Below are 17736 nucleotides of genomic sequence, written 5' to 3' on the forward strand. Positions count from 1 at the left end.
AGACTAATCTTCCAGAATTTAAATCCAGCCTCTGATACTTATTGGCTGTGTGATCCTGGGCAAGTTGAAAACTCTTTGTAATAGAATATTACTATACTATATTATACTATACCATACCATACCATACTATACTATACTATCCTATATTATATGTAACTGAAATAATTAAACAATAAATTCTTTCTTCTATCTGCCTCTTTTATGGGTAAGTTCATCCCATTCACATTCACAATTGTGATTAAGTGCATTTTCTTCTATCCTATTCTCTTCTACTTATTCTCTCTTTAAAAATAAAAACAAAAACCAAAATCCTGTACCCTCTTCAAAAGGCTGTTTAGCTTCTGGCCGCTGTGCCTCTTAAAATAAAAATCAAAATAATCTTAAGGTCTCACCTAATACCCTAAAAATTGAAAAAGATAATTAAAAATGCAAATGTAAATGTTGGAGGGGTTATAAAATGATAGGTACATTAATATCTTATTCTTAAAGCTGTGATATTATAGCCATCCTGGAAAACAATTTGGGATTATGCAAATAAAGTGACTAAAATATCCATACCCTCTGAACCAGAGATTCCATTACTGACCTTTTAAACCAAGGAAGCCATCAAATAGAAAAATGTCTCCCATACACAAAATGTTTATAATAGCCCTTTTTGTGATAGAAAAGGATTGGAAACAAAGGAGATACCCATCAATTACAGAATGGTTAATCAAAATGTGATCATATAGGTGTAATAGAATATTATTATACTATATAAAATTATGTATGTGATGAACAGAGAGAAGCTTATGAGTGAGACTAGGTGAAGTTTTCTCAAAAAGTCTATGAGATGGAGTAGGTCAGACTGGCCTAAATCATGTGATCCCTATTCCCAGAGGTCTGCAGGTTATAGGAAGTCACATGATCTCAAGGCCTAGAGGTCACTAAATGTTATGAGCCAGAGCTTGAAACAAGGTGATAACTCAAGGGAGATGTTAGAATCCTAGTGTTAACTCAATGGAATAGATATAATGCTTATCGGGTCCCACATTAGAGCAAATCCTTACAAGGTGATAAGTCCCTTGCCTACTTTAGCAGGGTACTTAGCAAATCCCTCGCTCACTAATGTATTTAAGTACTCATTGGAGTTCACAAGTATGGGAGATTCACAAAGTTAACTTTGTAACTGTGTGAATTCACACCTCCCTTAATCCCTCCCTCAGAGGAGGAGTCAACCTTTAAGAGAAGCTGATGGAGGCTCAGAGAGAGGTTGAAAAGATAAAGAGGGCCACAGAGCACTCTGGGAAGCCCACTCGGAGGTGGAGTCAGATTTATTCCAACTTCCACCTTGGTGCTGGCTGGAGGCTGAAGAAAGCAGAGGCAAAAGCAAAGGACAAAGCTGCAAGGGCTTTTGGAACCAAGGGGGGGGGAAGGAGGAGAAAGAGAGAGAGAGAGAGAGGAGGGAGGGAGGGAGGGAGGGAGAGAGAGAGAGAGAGAGAGAGAGAGAGAGAGAGAGAGAGAGAGAGAGAGAGAGAGAGAGACATTAAGAAAGCTAAGGGGGCTTGGAAAGAGATAAGAAATAAACGTTTGGATTTTATCAGCTGGCTGTTTTTGAGGAGATTATTACTTTTAAGTGAAACTAAGGCTGCCTCCAGAGAACCTCCCCAAGAAATCTCAGAGAGAAGCCTCTCATGTTCTAAAAAAAGAAAAAAGAACACCACAGCTAAAGGTCAGAACTTAGGTAGCCTCAGGAAGTGACAGGAAGTATCCCACAGGACAGTGGTCAGTAATGGTTACTTCCTTTTAATTCTAATCACATAGGGGAATTAGATGGGGGAAGAGGGCTGGTAGTTTTGGAACCCTATTCTCCTCAAGAATGAGTTAAAGAGGGAATTTTATATATACATATATATATATATATATATATATATATACTATATATATTTATATCGCATATATATGCATACACACAGATAAAAATCTAATTCAGAAAGAAATAAGAGGGTAGGGGTATAGGGAGAAGAGAGAGGATAAAGAACGGATTTTTGGAAGAAATATGATTCACATTAGATCAGGGTTAAAGAGAGAACAACATATATATTTGGAAGGGAATAAAAGTCTTCTAATTGTAGCCTTGGGGGAAGAATAAAACAAAAAGTGCACATCACAGAACAAAAGAAAACCTACAAGGAAGCAAAGAAAAGATGGATAACTGAATATGATGTGTAGTATTTATCATATAGGCTTTCTTCAAATGTAAATTTATTGTTTATATTTTGAATCCTCTCCTATGTTCTGTTGTGCACATGGCAATTTTTTTCTTTTCCTATTTTCTGTTTAAATTTTAAATGTTTCATTTTGAGAAAAATGAAAGGATACCTGCAACCTATCCCTTCATAAAGATGGGAGGTCCACAGGGGTATCATATGTGTTTTCAGACTTATTCAGTTTATCAATCAGTTGGGCTGATTTTTTTTCCTTTAAAAATAGTATTTATTATATGGTATGGCTCTATGATAGGGGGAGGAAGAAGAATACCAGGGATAATAGGATGATTAAAAAAAAAAAAAAAGAAAACCAATAGAAACTATATTAAAAAAAAAAGAATAAGGGAATGAGAGCAGATTGTTATGTATATTAACTTATTCTTATCCCATACAAATAGTAAGAGAGTTTACATTAATTTGCTGCTAATGACCTTCACTGATTAATAACATACACATTTGTCATATATCAAGACCACAGAAGGAGGTGATAGCATCCTATATTCTCCTTAGATCACCCATATATTATACACAAGAGAGAAAACTAGAGGTGAATATAATTAGTTAATGCCACTTTTAAGATAAAATACATTTTATGTTTGTTTTCACTATGAAAAAAGAGGAGGTCCAGTAGAACTGGACCACTGACAATGTGATTAATTAATTAATAATGCTTTAATTAATTAATGATGTTTTACTATAATTATTTTGATAGAAATAGATAATAAGAACTGGACTTGTAGAGGGCTGAAACTCCAAAAAGGAATGTTTGAATCAGATAAGCAAGCACTTAAGGCTAATTACCTATTAGATGTGAGACAATTACTCTATTAGCATATATTTGGATAAAAGGCCCTTCTCACAGTTGATGCTGGCTCAATGTTTGGCGTTAAGATAATCGTAGGCAAGGATTAGAGAGCAGGGTGAAAGAGGTCAAAGTCACTTGGTGGCAGGAGGAGAAAGAGAAAGGATGGAGACTCTGGACTTGAGGATCTAGGAGAGATCTTTGGTGAGCCTTGTGGCAGCTTACCTATGTCCTTCACTTCTCCCCCAAAAGACCTAGGACTTTAATTCATCCTGACTCTGGCTGACCTTGAAACCCTCCAGAGAGCTAGGCCATACTTTATATGGATCGGTGATGTTATTGCTGCATGAAATTTTCAGATGCAGAAATTCCTACTACCATTGCAAATTAGTATGTCCTCTATAATTTATAGTGTTCAAAGACTTGCCAGGAGTTCTGTTATTAAGTGACTTGCCCAGAGTCACCAAGCTAGTACATGTCAGAGGCAGAATCTGGCTTTCAGGTTAGCTTTCTATTCCTTGTGTCTACTACCTTTCTGTTTCAGAAAATAAACATTTTTTTAGCTTTATTTTTCTTGAATTTTTTTTTACTTTTTTTTTGGTCTGTATTTTCTTTTACAACACAATTATCATGGAAATGCTTTACATAGCTACAGACGTATAACTTGTACCAAATTGCTTACTTTCTCAATGGTGGTAGAATGGGAAGGGAAAGAGAAAATGTGAAACTCAAAATTATAAAAATGAATTTAAAAACAGTAAACACATTTTAAAAAACATTTTCAATGCAGCTATGATACTGTGGGGCTGGAGCAACAAATTAAAAGCCTTGGATCTATATTTTCAATCTCTTGTTTCCTGCTAGATGAGTTGGGGGTGTGTTACAAAGAAAAGTATCAGTTCTTTCTCTTTAATATCAGTCTAAATGATATAATTCATATCTACTCCTCTGAAATGTCAATTAGCTAATAAACATTTATTAAATGTGTACTTTGTGCCAAGAACTATGCTAAGTGTAATACAAAAAGAAACAAAAGATAATCTCCGCTCAATATCTATTTTTTTATTTGTGTGTTATTATTATTATTATTATTTTTTTTTTTTTTTGCTGAGGGAATTGGGGTAAAGTGACTTGTTCAGGGTCACATAGCTAAGAAGTGTTAAGGGTTAAGTGTCTGAGGCCAGATTTGAACTCAAGTCCTCCTGACTTAAGGGCTGGTGCTCTTATCCACTGCACCCACTTAGCTACTGGCTCAATATCTTTTTAAAAGAGGGAGATAGCAAAGAAACAAATATGAATAAAGAAGAAAAAGTTATATATATATATATATATATATAAAGTATATTTTTATGTGTGTGTATATATACATATGAAAAATAGGAAATAATTTTATTTATTTTTCCTGAGGCAATTGGAGTTAAGTGACTTGCTCAGGGTCACATAGCTAGGAAGTGTTAAGTGTCTGAGGCCAAATTTGAATTTAGGTCCTCCTGACTTTAGGGCTGGTGCTCTACCCACTGTGCCACCTAGCTGCCCCTAAATAAGAAATAATTAAAAGAGGGAAGGTAGTAGAATTAAGAAGTATTGGGAAATGTTTTCCTCAGAGGATGGGATTTTAATTAGGTCTTGAAGAAAGCCAGGAAAGTCAAAAAGATTCCCAAAGATGAAGAGAAAGAACATTCCAGACATGGGGGACAGATAGAGAAAATACCTGGAGCCAAGAGATGGAATATTTTCACTGGGCTGAAGAGCTTGTGGTATAAAATAATCTGTAAAAAGACTGGAAAAGTAATGGGATAGGATAAGGAGTTAGGATATGAAAGGCTTTGAATGATAAACAGAAGATTTTGTGTTTAATTCTGAAGGTGATAAGGATCCTTTGGAGTTTAGTGAATGGAGGGGTATGTATGACATGGTTGGATCTATACTTTAAGGATATCACTTTGGCAGCTGAAGGGAGGATATTTTGAAATGGGGAGAGGCTTGAGACAGGCAGAGCCACCAGAAAAACAGGAATCAAGATGGTAAGATCTGGACTAGAGTAGTGGCAGTGTCAGAGAACAGATGGAGGCATATTTGAGCGATGTTGCAAAAGTGACACCAACAGGCCTTGGCAACAGCCTGGATCCAGGGGTGAGAGACCGTGATGGGGCCAGGATAACTCCTAGGTGGTGAGCCTTAGGCACTGAGATGATAATGTTGTTCTCTACAGTAACAGCCAAGTAAGAGATAGAGAGGATTTAGGGGGAAAGACAATAAGCTCTGTTTCATGCATTTAAAATATCCTCTGAATGTTCATTTCAAGATGTCTGAAAGATAGTTAGAAATATGAAACTGTAGGTCAGTAGAGAAGTTAGCCAAGAAAAGGTAAATTTGAGAATCACCAACATAGAAATGCTCCATGGCAACTGATGATATCACTGAGTGAAGTGCTACAGAGAAGAGAAGAAGGCTCACTCTGAGTGACACCTACAATTAGAGGGTATAAGAGAGTATATAGGGAGGGATAGTGATCCATAGTGTCAAAGGCTGCAGAGAAGTCACGGAGAATGAGGACTAAGAAAAGGCCATTACATTTGGTAACTAAGAGATTCTTAGTAACTTTGGAGAGAGCAGTTTGAGTGGGATGATAAAGTCAGAAGTTCAGTTGTAAAATGTTAAGAAGTAAGCAAGAGGAGAGAAAATAGAAGCACTAGTGTAGATGGTCTGGCCATAAAGCTAGAAGAGATATTATAGAATGATAGTGGGGATGGAAGGATCAAGTGAGGGTATTTTGGCGATGAGAGATACATAGATGTGTTTCCATGGAAGAGGGGAAAGAGCCAATAGTCAGAGAGATATTAAAGATAAATGAGAGAGTAAGGATGACAGAGGCCCAGTCTACTGAAGGGTGTGGGACAGAATGAGATCCCTTATGGAAAAGTGGGCTTTGATAAGGAACAAGGCTGACTTATCATGTGAAAGATGGGTGAAAGAGGAAACAGTAGTAGAAGGCATCTGAATGAGATGAAATAAAGATGGGACAAAGGAACTCACAGCAAATAGCTTCAATTTTTTGGTAAAATATGAGGCAAGGTTCCCAGATAAGTGGGTGGGGGAAAAGGAGATCCCTGAGAAGTTTGAGAAGGGATGCAAAGATTTGGAAGAGCTGCTATGGGGAATGAGACAGTGAGTTGATTAAGAAGGTGCAGAAGGACAGCCTAGTAACAATGAGAGTCAAGTTGAGATTCTCTCCATTATCATTCAGCTGCAAGAGTGGGTGTCATCCAAGGCTGAGGCTTGTATGGTAGGGTACAATTGTTCGTAGGAAAAGGAAGCCAGGGACTAAAGAGAAAAAAACAGTGCAGAGCTGAACTGAGTTACCAAGGGATCAAAAATGTGGAAGAAAGGAGAGAGTGCCTAGTGTGTGGGGATGGCCTGGGAGAGAATCAAAGGATTGAAGGATTGGAGGTCATGATGTGAAAAGGAAATAAGGTTTGGTAAAGGAAGGCAGATGAAGAGGCAGGTGGTCAGAGAAGGATATTTCAGAATTCTTGAATATGAAGGTGGTGTATTTGTGGGTGATGGCAAGATCCAGAGTAAGCTCATCTAACAGAAGTGAGATTAAGAAGTAGGTCATGGGAAGTGAGTTGACTGAAGAACTGAGTGGTGAAGGTGTTTGATGGAGAATCAATATATGTGTTGAAGTCTCTTAGTAGGAGACAAGAGTTTAAAGAGGAGAGAAAAATTGTGAGCCGGGTACCAAATTCTTTTAGGGAGGAAGGAGGGTGACTTGGATATCTGGACAAAGTCTACCTGGATTTTGATAAGAGTGGGAGAGATAAATAACATGACCTTAGGGAGAGAACTTGAGAGTGGCAACAGGGAGCAAGGAACAGTCCAACTCCCCTGCCTTACCCAGTGAACTGAGAAGAATAAATAGAGGTGCAGCCTGTACTGGGTGGCCAGAGAGACAATCCAGAGGGCACAATGTAAGGGCTAAGTGGTGTTTGACTGGGATTTTGGGGTAGTAGGATTCAAGATGATCAGGAAAATGGGGTTCTGAATCATTGGTATGTGTAGGTCTAACCAGATGAAAAAATGTCCATCACTGAAGGCAGCATTCTTCTTTTTATAAAAGAGGTTGTCTCCTGCCCAGGCAAGAGACAAGTACAATATGAAATGGAATACACTTGATTAGATAATCAAAAGGAAAACTTTATTTCACTACTCCTCTTCACTCTAAGGGCTGGGATTCCATTGCATTTATTATCTGTATTATCTAGGAATTAATCATGACACTTTTATATTGTTCTTTAAATAGTTCACATGCAATATATGTATATATATATGTAAAACATGTGCATAAAATATATACATAAAACATACATGTATGCATAGTATATTTGTGTATGTATATAAATATAAATTTCTCCTTTTGGATATGAGTTCTTTGAGGGCAGAAAACATTTCTCATTTTTTTCATCACTGAAAGCCCCTTGCACAGTTCAATATCCATAGAAGGTGCTCAGCAGATGATAACGGTTGAATTGAATAAAGAATATGGTACATGCAAAGGCAAAGCTGTGCTATTTTCATTGTGACAAAGAATTAGAAATTGAAAGGAGATTCTATCAATTAGGAAATAGATGGACAAAGTTGTACTTTATGTTTGTGATGAATGCTATTGTATTATAAGGAATGATGAAGGGATGGTTTTAGAAGAAATCTGGAAAGACTTTTTATGAATTGATGCAAAGTGAAATAAGTAGAACTGGAAGAATTATTTATACAATAACAACAGTATTGTAATGACAAACAACTTTTAAAGACTTAGGAACTCTGATCAATACAATGAAACCAGCCTTGATTCCAGAAAACTCCTGATGAAGCATACTATCTATTTCCAAAGAGAAAGTGCAGATTGAAGTTTTTTTTTTAACATATAAGTTTAATGCAAGAATTTGTTTTTTTTGACTATATATATTTGTAATGGTTTTTGTTTTTGCTTTTTCAATAGGGGAGAGTAAGGTTAGAGGGAGAAAATTTGAAACTGGAAATAAAATAAAACTGATTTTTTTAAAAAAAAGTAAAGCTGTGGGAATAGAATACAATTTGTGTGGGGGTGTCCACTAACAAACTTGGCTCAAGAAGGTCAATTTTGAAAAATTGCATTAAGGCTTACCTTCATCATTATATTCTCTAGCTGCTCCACCTCCCAATCCATGTATGGTAGAAAATCTATGTCTTCTGTGGTGATAAGTTCCAAAATATTTGGATTATTAGAATCCGATGATATATTGCTATCCTGAATAAAAACAAGTATATTTAGAACTAATTTTTATAATAAAACTTTCATGATTCCATAGTCAGAAGACAGAAAATGCTAAGTCTCAAATTGAGAACACTCTTAAAATTAGATGATGAAATCAATAAATGTCACCTTCCAGAACTGAAGCTAATCAAAATAAATCCATGAAATTAATTAACTGCAAAAGTGGATGAACTATTTCTATAACTAGATAGCTTTAAAACAATCAGGAAAATAACCAAAATATAGCTTACTGAAGTCAATCCAATTCAACATGTGACAATTAGATGAGGGTTTATTTTCCATAAAGTGACAAAACTCAAATTAGAAAAATATAAAGAAAAGAAATTAAAATCAGAAAAATGAAATTGAAACCTAAAAAATGGAATCTAAGGATTAAACTGACATGAAACACCGGGAAACAAAACTTATAGAGAGAAACCATAAAATTAAAATAATAGGGAATCAAGGGAAGGACTTGCATTTCAGATAATAGGGTATAAAACAATGTGTCTATTGATCTAAAGTACCTATTAATTTACACACCTGTTCTTGCAAGAATATAAAATAAAATCTTTTCTTGGATCAGAGGAGTTCTTGGCAAAGCATCTTGTTTCTTATAGACAAACTTTTGCTTATGTATTAAAGGCCAAGAATTTGGCTAGGCAAGGGAAAAAACTTGCCTTGTGGTCTTTTCTTCTACTTCTCATTTTTAAGAAAGAACAAAACATTTGGAATTGAGGATTTTTTTTTTGGGGGGGGTAGGTTGGCTATCATTACCAAACTCACAGAATTCCTGGAAATGTGACAGAATGGTAGCCATCTACAAGGAAATTAAATAGGGAGTAATTCTTATTCTAAGAATGAAGCCTCTTGCAGAAAAACTGCTTTTGGAAATCAATAAAAATCCTGAAAGCATTAATTAGATGGGGCGATTCTAGCTCTGTGATTGAAAGAGCATGGTACTTGGGACAAGGAATTTCCTTCTGAAGAGATACTCGTTTCCTGTTATGGGCCAGAATTCTAAACTTGAAACAAGGATGCTTACAAGGTTCTAAGTGGAATTGAGGAGACAATGGTTATCTAGTTTAGCATGGTTCAGTATGATTGATTTAATCCTACAACAAATAATGATTTCCTAGTGATATAATTGGTTTATACTCAGTGTAGAGCATATAAGGTAGGAGCCTCAGCTAGATTGATTCAGAGATTCAGAGAGGCAGAGACAGAGAAGACAAAGGACTGGCGGCAGGAGCTTAAGCTTCCAGAACCAAGGAGAGAAATTTAATTCCATCTTCCAGGTGGTGGGCCTGGCCTCCTGCACTTCCCCCACTAAGACCAACGCCAGACTGAAAGGCTCTCCAGAAAGCTGCCCAGCCCCAGGAAGGAGATAATAAAGGATTTGTACTTTAACACCTGGCTACACTTGTGGTGATTACTGAACTGAAAAGAAGGCTGCTTCTAGAGACCCCGAGAAAATTCAAACTGAGAACATTAGTTTCCAGCCAAGGCTCAATGGAACACCTATTGAGAGGCTTTCTGTTTGTATCTGGAGATGCCTTCAAGTAGTCAATTTGAGTAAGGGAGGGTCTAGCACCTCATCCCATGAAGGAGATAAAAAATTGAGGAGTGAAGGTTGACTCCCAGGTTGTGAGGATGGTCATACCCTCCATAATACTGGAGAAGTTAGTAAGAGGGGAGGGTTGAGTGGGAAAGATAATGAGTTCAGTTTTGTACAGATGTTGAGTTTAAGATGTCCGTGTGGCATCCAATTTGAAATTTCTAATAGGCACTTGAAGATGTGAGACTGGAGGTCAGGAAAGAGTTAGGACTAGAAATAACAAACCAGAGAACTGATGAGATAAAAAAATTGAAAAAAATAGAGGAAGAGAAAAGTGGTCAGGTCAGAGCTTCAGTGGACATTTATAATTAATGGCAAATCCTGCATGAAGATCCAGCAAAGGAGACTAAGAAGGAATGATCAGACAGGTCCAAGCAAAACCAAGAAAGTATGTTAAGGAGAAGAGGGTGATCAAAGAAACTACTCTCCTTATTGTAAGGAAGAAAGAGCAACTCAGTGGAGATTACATTTCAAGTCAGAAGCTAGAAGCAGAGAGGAACTCTGCAGCCTCGTGACCAGTGAAGCTGTGACATTTCATGACAGTGATCATGAAATCAGCAGGTTACCATTATGTAGTGGCTTTGTGAGATTCAAAAAAATAAAAAAAGCTGCCCCTGATGGGGTTACACACTTCTTATGTAGAAATACTACTAGTCTTACAACTCCAGAGATTATGTATTAAAGGTGAGGAGTTTGGCTAAGCAAGGAAAAGAATTTGCCTCTTGGTCTTTTCTTCTACTGCTCGTTTTCCAGAGAGTTGTCTCCAATTTAAACCTAAACTAGCTTATTCCCAAGAAATGCTAAAATGAGCCTATTTTTTTTTTTTTTTTTTTTTTTTTTTTTTGGTTGCTGAGGCAATTGGGATTAAGTGACTTGCCCAGAGTCACACAGCTAGGAAGTCTTAAGTGTCTAAGACCAGATTTGAACTCAGGTTGGTGCTCTATCCACTGCCCCACCTACCTGCCCCAAGGCTCTTCTTTTTTTTTTTTTTTTTTTTTTTTAATTCTTTTTCTATTTATTCTTTAGTAAGCATACTCAGGTCAATTCTCTCAGACTGTACTGTTTGTGGAATCATAAAGAGACCAAAATTTCATAGTCTTAATGTTCTCTGAGACTTTTTTTTTTTTTTTTAAAGAAGATGCCTTTTTCTACTTAACAACATTTGGATCAATTGATATAAGTCTTGAGACTGTCTTGATTAGCATATTTTTAGATGAATCTGAGACCTGGTCAGTCTGGCAGATTCCACTTGGCTTTTCCTTGATCCCTCCTTGATTCCTTCCTGATTCCTTCTCCTTACTTCCTGGATCCTGCCTCTGCTCCCCTGAGAATTTAAAAATTATGTTTTCCCAAGAACAAGTTGTTTATTTAGTATCACTGCATTGCATAGTTGTATTTGCTTGAGCCTGTGAAGCTATTTTAACATAAATAAAATAGCAAACCTTTGTAATCTGTGATGGATATGTGACTTATTTCTTCAGGTCAATTGAACTGTAGCTGAATCTCTAATATACTATTTTTATATAATATTATTTTACAATTATGCTCTCCTAAATTTATTTCATATTACCACTCCTGGTACCTTTTTTTTTTTGCCACTTCATTTGGATGATGACCGCTGGTCATATGTGTTCCACATTTCCCATTAGTGTTAGAATTTTGGGGAAAATGTGTCGCAGTCTCTGAAGGAAATAGTTTATTAAAGGGCAGCTGAGTGACATAGTAGATAAAGCACCAAGGTCTGGACTTAAGATCTGAGTTCAAATCCAACCTTAGACACTTATTACAGACACTGTGTAGCCCTAGGCAAGTCACTTAACTGCTGTCAACCTCATATTCCTCATTTATAAAATGAGAAGAATAGAAATACCTACTTCCCAAGACTGTTGTGAGGATCAAATGAAATAATTGTAAAGTGCTTAGCATGGAGCCTGACAAGTAGTAAAGTAACATGTAGATGTTACCTATTATTTTTATCATCATTATTGTTGTTGTTATTGTTGCTATTTTTCTTATACTCTTTTGTTAAATGCTTTTGCTTTGAATTAATTGTATCTTCTAGTTAACTAATAAATGTAAACATATCAATGTGATGTTTTGAGCTATGATGTTGAGTAGTTAATTTGGGATGTGCCAGGACTTCTATCTCCTACTCAATTGCAAAGAGAATGGCGCTTTTGGGTTATAGACATTAAGGATTGTTTCTATTCTATCCCTCCAGATAAGGAGGTTAGGAGGATATGAAAAGATTTGTCTTTTCAGTGCCCAGTGTTAACTTAGCTGAGCCCTATAAAAGATATGGACAGTTTTGCCACAGGGAATGAAAATTAGTCCTACTATGTGTCAAATGTATGTTGCTGCTGCTCTTACTCCAGTAAGAAAAACATTTCCTTGAAGGGATGCCCACCAATTGGAGAACGGCTGAATAAATTGTGGTATATGAATGCTATGGAATACTATTGTTCTGTAAGAAATGACCAGCAGGATGAATACAGAGAGGCTTGGAGAGACATACATGAACTGATGCTGAGTGAAATGAGCAGAACCAGGAGATCATTATATACTTCAACAACAGTACTACATGATGATCAATTCTGATGGTCATGGCTATATTCAACAATGAGAGGATCCAAAATAGTTCCAACTGATCTGTAATGAACAGAACCAGCTACATCCAGAGAAAGAACACTGGGAAATGAGTATGGACCACAACATAACATTTCCATTCTTTCTGTTAATGTTTGCTTGCATTTTTTTTCTTCTCAAGTTATTTTTACCTTCTTTCTAAATCTGATTGTTCCTGTGCAACAAGACAACTGTATAAATATGTATACATATATTGTATTTAACATATATTTTAACATATTTAACATGTATGGGACTACCTGCCATCTAGGGGAGGAGGTGGGAGGAAGGAGGGGAAAAGTTGGAACAGGAGGTTTTGCAAGGGTCAATATTGAAAAATTACCCATGCATATGTTTTATATATAAAAAGCTATAATAAAAAAAATTAAAAAAAAGCATTTCCAAAAGTTATGTTATTACATTACATGGATGATATACTGGGGTGTGCACCTGAGGAGCAAATATTAGAAGCATGTTTACATAAGACCATAGGAACACTAAGGAATTACAAATTGCATATAGCTCCAGAAAAAATTCAAAGGCACACTCCTTTTCAATATTTAGGATATGAAGTATATCCTAAGGTATTGGAACACATGGGAGCCACCTGATAGTGGCTGCTGGAGATCCAACCCAGAATGGATCTTATCTTGTAAGAGGATGACACAAGGAGATTAAGAGGCAATTGCTATTCTCTGATGTCTCTGACTGAGAGGCCGCTGCATTGTCTGACCTCTCTCCTCCTTCCTCTGCCTCCAATTTATCTCATTCCCAGTCCACAACACCGTGTCAGCAAAGACTGCCCTGCAACTCCTTTAGATGTTATGATCCACAGCTGTGGAGGCTCTTGGAGAATTGACCTGTCCTGTAACACTAAGGTGCTTATAGTACAAAAACTTTCTTTAAGAACAGAAAAGATGGCCTTCTAACCATGTTAACCATAATTCTTTATTTCAAGAAGCCCAAGAATCTTGTTCTAAATAACATCAGGCTCCTCAAGCTTTATGTTTGCGATTTGGGATAACAAAAGAGGAAGCTAGGAGCATAGTAAAAGCCTCTACAGCTTGCTTTCCTTTCCACGTTCCTATGCTCCCTCCAGGAAAGAATGCTTGTGGTTTGAGACCCAGTGAAATTTAGCAAATAGATGTGACTCGTTATAAATCTTTTGGCTGTCTGTCTTTTATCCATGTTGTAGTAGACACCTTTTTTCAGGATTCACTTTTGCAATACTAGCAGCAAAAGAAATGACCTGAGTGGTCACTAAGTTCCTTAGACAAGCTTTTGCAATTATGGGTGTGCCACAAGAAATAAGAACAGATAATGGACCTGCATATACTTTTAAACATTTTGTACACTTTTGTGCACCGTATAAGATTTTACATACCACTGACATACCTTTTAATCCTCAAGGACAGACAATAGTAGAGAGGAAAAACAGAAACATTAAGACCCTCCTCCAAAAACACAAGAAAGGGGGAGCCACAGGTAACCTAGAGAACTTCTAAATCTAGCTCTTTATACTATTACCTTCTTGATTTTTGACAAAGATGCACTGGCTCCAGTAGACAGGTTTTATAACCCACCAGAAGGTCAGTGTCCAGTGCGAGCAGCTCCACTTTCTGTAGATAATCACCAGGTGATGTAAAGAGACCCAGAAAGTGGTGAATGGAAGGGACCAGATAGGTTAACTGTTTGGGGGAGAGGGTTTGCTTGTATCTCTATAGATGGAGAAGGAATAAGATGGGTGCCATCCTTGTCCATCAGAGAGAGACAGAGTAGACCCTTGAAACGAAGGAGAAGACCCAAGAAACATCAGGTTCCATCTCTGATAATGTGTGCCACTGAAAGAGCCTGGCTGTTAACCTATATGTATGGCTATTGACTGATGAACATCAAAAATTGTCAATGAGACTGCTGCAGGACTTCAAAACCTGCAGGAATCATTGGATTCCCTGACATATGAAGTAATGGACAATAGATTGGTTTTGGACTATCTCTTGGCTGCTGAAGGAGGTGTATGTATGATTGTTATTTATATACTCTCCTTTTAGGACTTATGGACACATATAATTCCTCATGTTGCTTCATGTTTTTTGTAACATCACTACTAGCCTGTGTTATATTACTATGTGCTTGTGTAATACCTCCTATGCTGATGGATTTATGTATACTTGTTTCAAGTAAGACCCCTCAGCCCAGAAGAAACCTGCTAACAATATCTGGTTTGACTCCCCATTTCCCTTTGGTGTTCTCACCTCCCTTCCTGAGAAGTCAAGGGAGGGTATGACCACCTGTGTTCTAAAATAAAAGAAAACAGGAGATGTAGAGGGCTGGAACTCTGGAGAAATATACTTGAAACAAGGATACTTACAACAAGTGTTAACTTAGTGTGATTGTTGAGATGATGGTTCTCTAGTTTACATATACTTAGTATTTAGTATGGTGATGTAATGGTTCTACAATTCACACATACTAAGAATGCTGTAATGATGTAATTGTAATAGGGTATTTAAGGGCTGAGAGGATTGGAAATAGAGGCATTCCATCTTTGACCATCCTCCTGGTGGCTTTCCTGCTTACTTCATTCCTTCACTAAGACCAAGACTGGTCCCATAATCCTCCAGAGCTAGTGTAGACACTACAATTTTGGGCTACCCATATTAGTTCTTCAGACAAAAATATCCTTACAACAAATTCAGTAGAACTGAACAGTGTTTTGCAGTTAATCAGAACTTAATAATTTGTTGAATTCTAATCAAGGTATCCTATTTTTACAGGAAAGTCTAGGAGTCATTGATCAGCACAGAATGGTTTACCTTGCATTGGTTCAGCTAACATAAAATGATTACCCTTCAAAAATCAATACAAATTTCCTAGCAGGTAATCCTGCCATCAAGGTATTTTCTTCAGATCCTGAATGTTATCCTAGTAGACCATCATATTCTATGATATGGGTTCCATGCTAGTATTCTAGCTTTTATAAAGCTGAGGCAGCCAAATATACAAAGACAATAATTAACAATAGATAACACCCCCCAGGTTGTCTTTCTAATTACCCACCATCATAGGAATGAACTGTCATATTTTAGTAGGTTCTATTAATAGGTACTATTATGCCCACTGGAGCCATGGAGATAGTCTATCACTTCTGCAATGGTCAAGAAATTAGCCTCAATCTTCAGGTCTACTAACTTCCTCACTAGAGGAGAAAAATATTTGCATTATCTGTCTTAAAAGAATGTGTTTAAGAAAAGACTTTTAGCTGGAAAACTCTACTGGAATGTGAGATGTTGTAATTTTCTATTAATAAAACAAAGGTATATAATTATTAATAATAAATCTATGCTTTGTAATATTCTAGAAGATAGGTTTTCTAGTAAAATGTCAAAATGTTAGTTTTCCCACTTCACCACATAAAGTGCATGTCAAATTTAATAACAATATAATTAAATATAAATATATTTAATAGCCCTATTTGCTTATTTTATCATTTAGATAATTAAAATAATTTAATTACTTATTAATAATAATACTTACCCTTTTCTCAACTGCCACAAAACTTGTAAATTGTGTTATAATAGAGTTCTCCTTACTGAGTTTAATAATCAGAGACTTCAAAATTTGCTTCTTCATCTAGGTTGGAACATTTTAAATAAAAATATTATATTAAACAGATGTATTTTGTATTTAAGGTGTAAGAATAATTCACATAGACATACATATTATGTTCTTTTAAAATTCTGGTTCTTATTACTTCTTTAATGAAAATTCTAGAAAACTGTTTTTCCTTTAGATAAAGAAGTATGATCTCATGTTCAGAAAGAACATTGGACTTGAAATCAGAACATATGGGTTAAAGCTTTGGCTTTCCCACATTCTTCAATATGTCATAATCTCTCAGCTTTGGTTTCCTCATCTATAAAATGGGCACAATACTATCTGTTTTAAGAATAAAATAAGAATGTATGTGAAAATGTTTTCTAAACTGTAAGTTTCCATGCAAAAAAAAAAAGTTTTCTTTCAGATTTTTCACTTTCATAAGGTGTCTCTGTCACCCACCTAACAGATCTGATAAATCATATAGAAAAGAATAGAAAAGACTTTGATAAAAATGAAAGAAGGAAAGCTGCCTAATTTCAAAAAAAGACTAAAAAAATCTTGAAAATAATTTTTCAGTTCATCAATCCAAAAGTCTAATAATTTAGTATTAAGGTTAATGTAAGATCTCTCTCCCTAAAAGTAACCGTTGCCTCCCTGGAGTTTGGCTTTCCCACATTCTTCAATATGTATGTCAACATACATAACAGCTCTAAATTCTCTCATTATATAATCTTCTTTAAGACAAATTTTTTTCACCCTAAAAAATACATTTATTTCTTTATTCTGATTCCCTAACTTCACATATTGCTGGCTACATCAGTTTAAGATTTTCTAAAAATCAAGGCATACTTTCTATAGAAAGAACAAACCTCATGTTTTGTTTCATCCTCATGAAGTATTCCATCTTCATAATCTCTGATGATAGCTCTAGCTGTTAGCTTGTGAAGCATCTACATTTTAGGAGCAAAAGAAAACACATAATTTCTTTGATTACTATTTTACCTTCTAGACTTTTTATATATTTATTTTTTTGCTGAAGCAATTGGAGTTAAGTGACTTGCCCAGGGTTACACAACTAGGAAATGTTAAGTGTCTGAAACTAAATTTGAAGTCAGGTCCTCCTGACGTCAGAGCTGGTGGGTCTATCCATTGTGCCACCTAGCTGCCCCAACCTTCTTGACTTTTTAAAAGTCATTAATTAATTTCCTTAGTTCCTTAATTTGATTATTCTTTATTATAAGCAAGTAGCAGATTTGTCTCTAACATATCCAAAGGTAGGAGGATATCTGCCCAAATGTTCTCTGAGGAAAGAGAAAACAGTGTAACCTAAAGATTCTTTTCCCTCTCTTTAAAAGTTATTCATAAAAAGAATTGACTTTAAGAAATTACTTAGATGGCCCTTAGTATGCTTTTTGTTTTGTTTTGTTTTCAAAGTAATACTATACTTTTATTTATTTATTTAAAATTTTTAAATTAAAATTTATTTTTAATCATCAATAAATCTGCTTTGTCTCCTTTCACCTTCATCCCTCCAAAGTGAGAAAGAAAG

The 17736-nt window shown here is 36.0% G+C and overlaps 1 protein-coding gene across 2 annotated transcripts in view; it reads right to left on the reverse strand.

Annotated features, from left to right (window-relative positions):
• PARP4 (poly(ADP-ribose) polymerase family member 4) overlaps window positions 1-17736 on the reverse strand; it is a 117823-nt gene that overhangs the window by 16284 nt on the left and 83803 nt on the right. For both annotated transcript variants that reach the window (XM_031960838.1, XM_031960837.1), the window contains 3 exons: window positions 17057-17137; window positions 16125-16220; window positions 8216-8338 (listed from right to left, as the gene is read on the reverse strand). In XM_031960838.1, coding sequence (XP_031816698.1) covers window positions 8216-8338; window positions 16125-16220; window positions 17057-17137 — 300 coding nt within the window. The remainder of the gene's footprint in view (window positions 1-8215; window positions 8339-16124; window positions 16221-17056; window positions 17138-17736) is intronic.

Source organism: Sarcophilus harrisii, chromosome 3 (genome assembly GCF_902635505.1).
Source record: "Sarcophilus harrisii chromosome 3, mSarHar1.11, whole genome shotgun sequence".
Taxonomy (NCBI): Eukaryota; Metazoa; Chordata; class Mammalia; order Dasyuromorphia; family Dasyuridae; genus Sarcophilus; species Sarcophilus harrisii.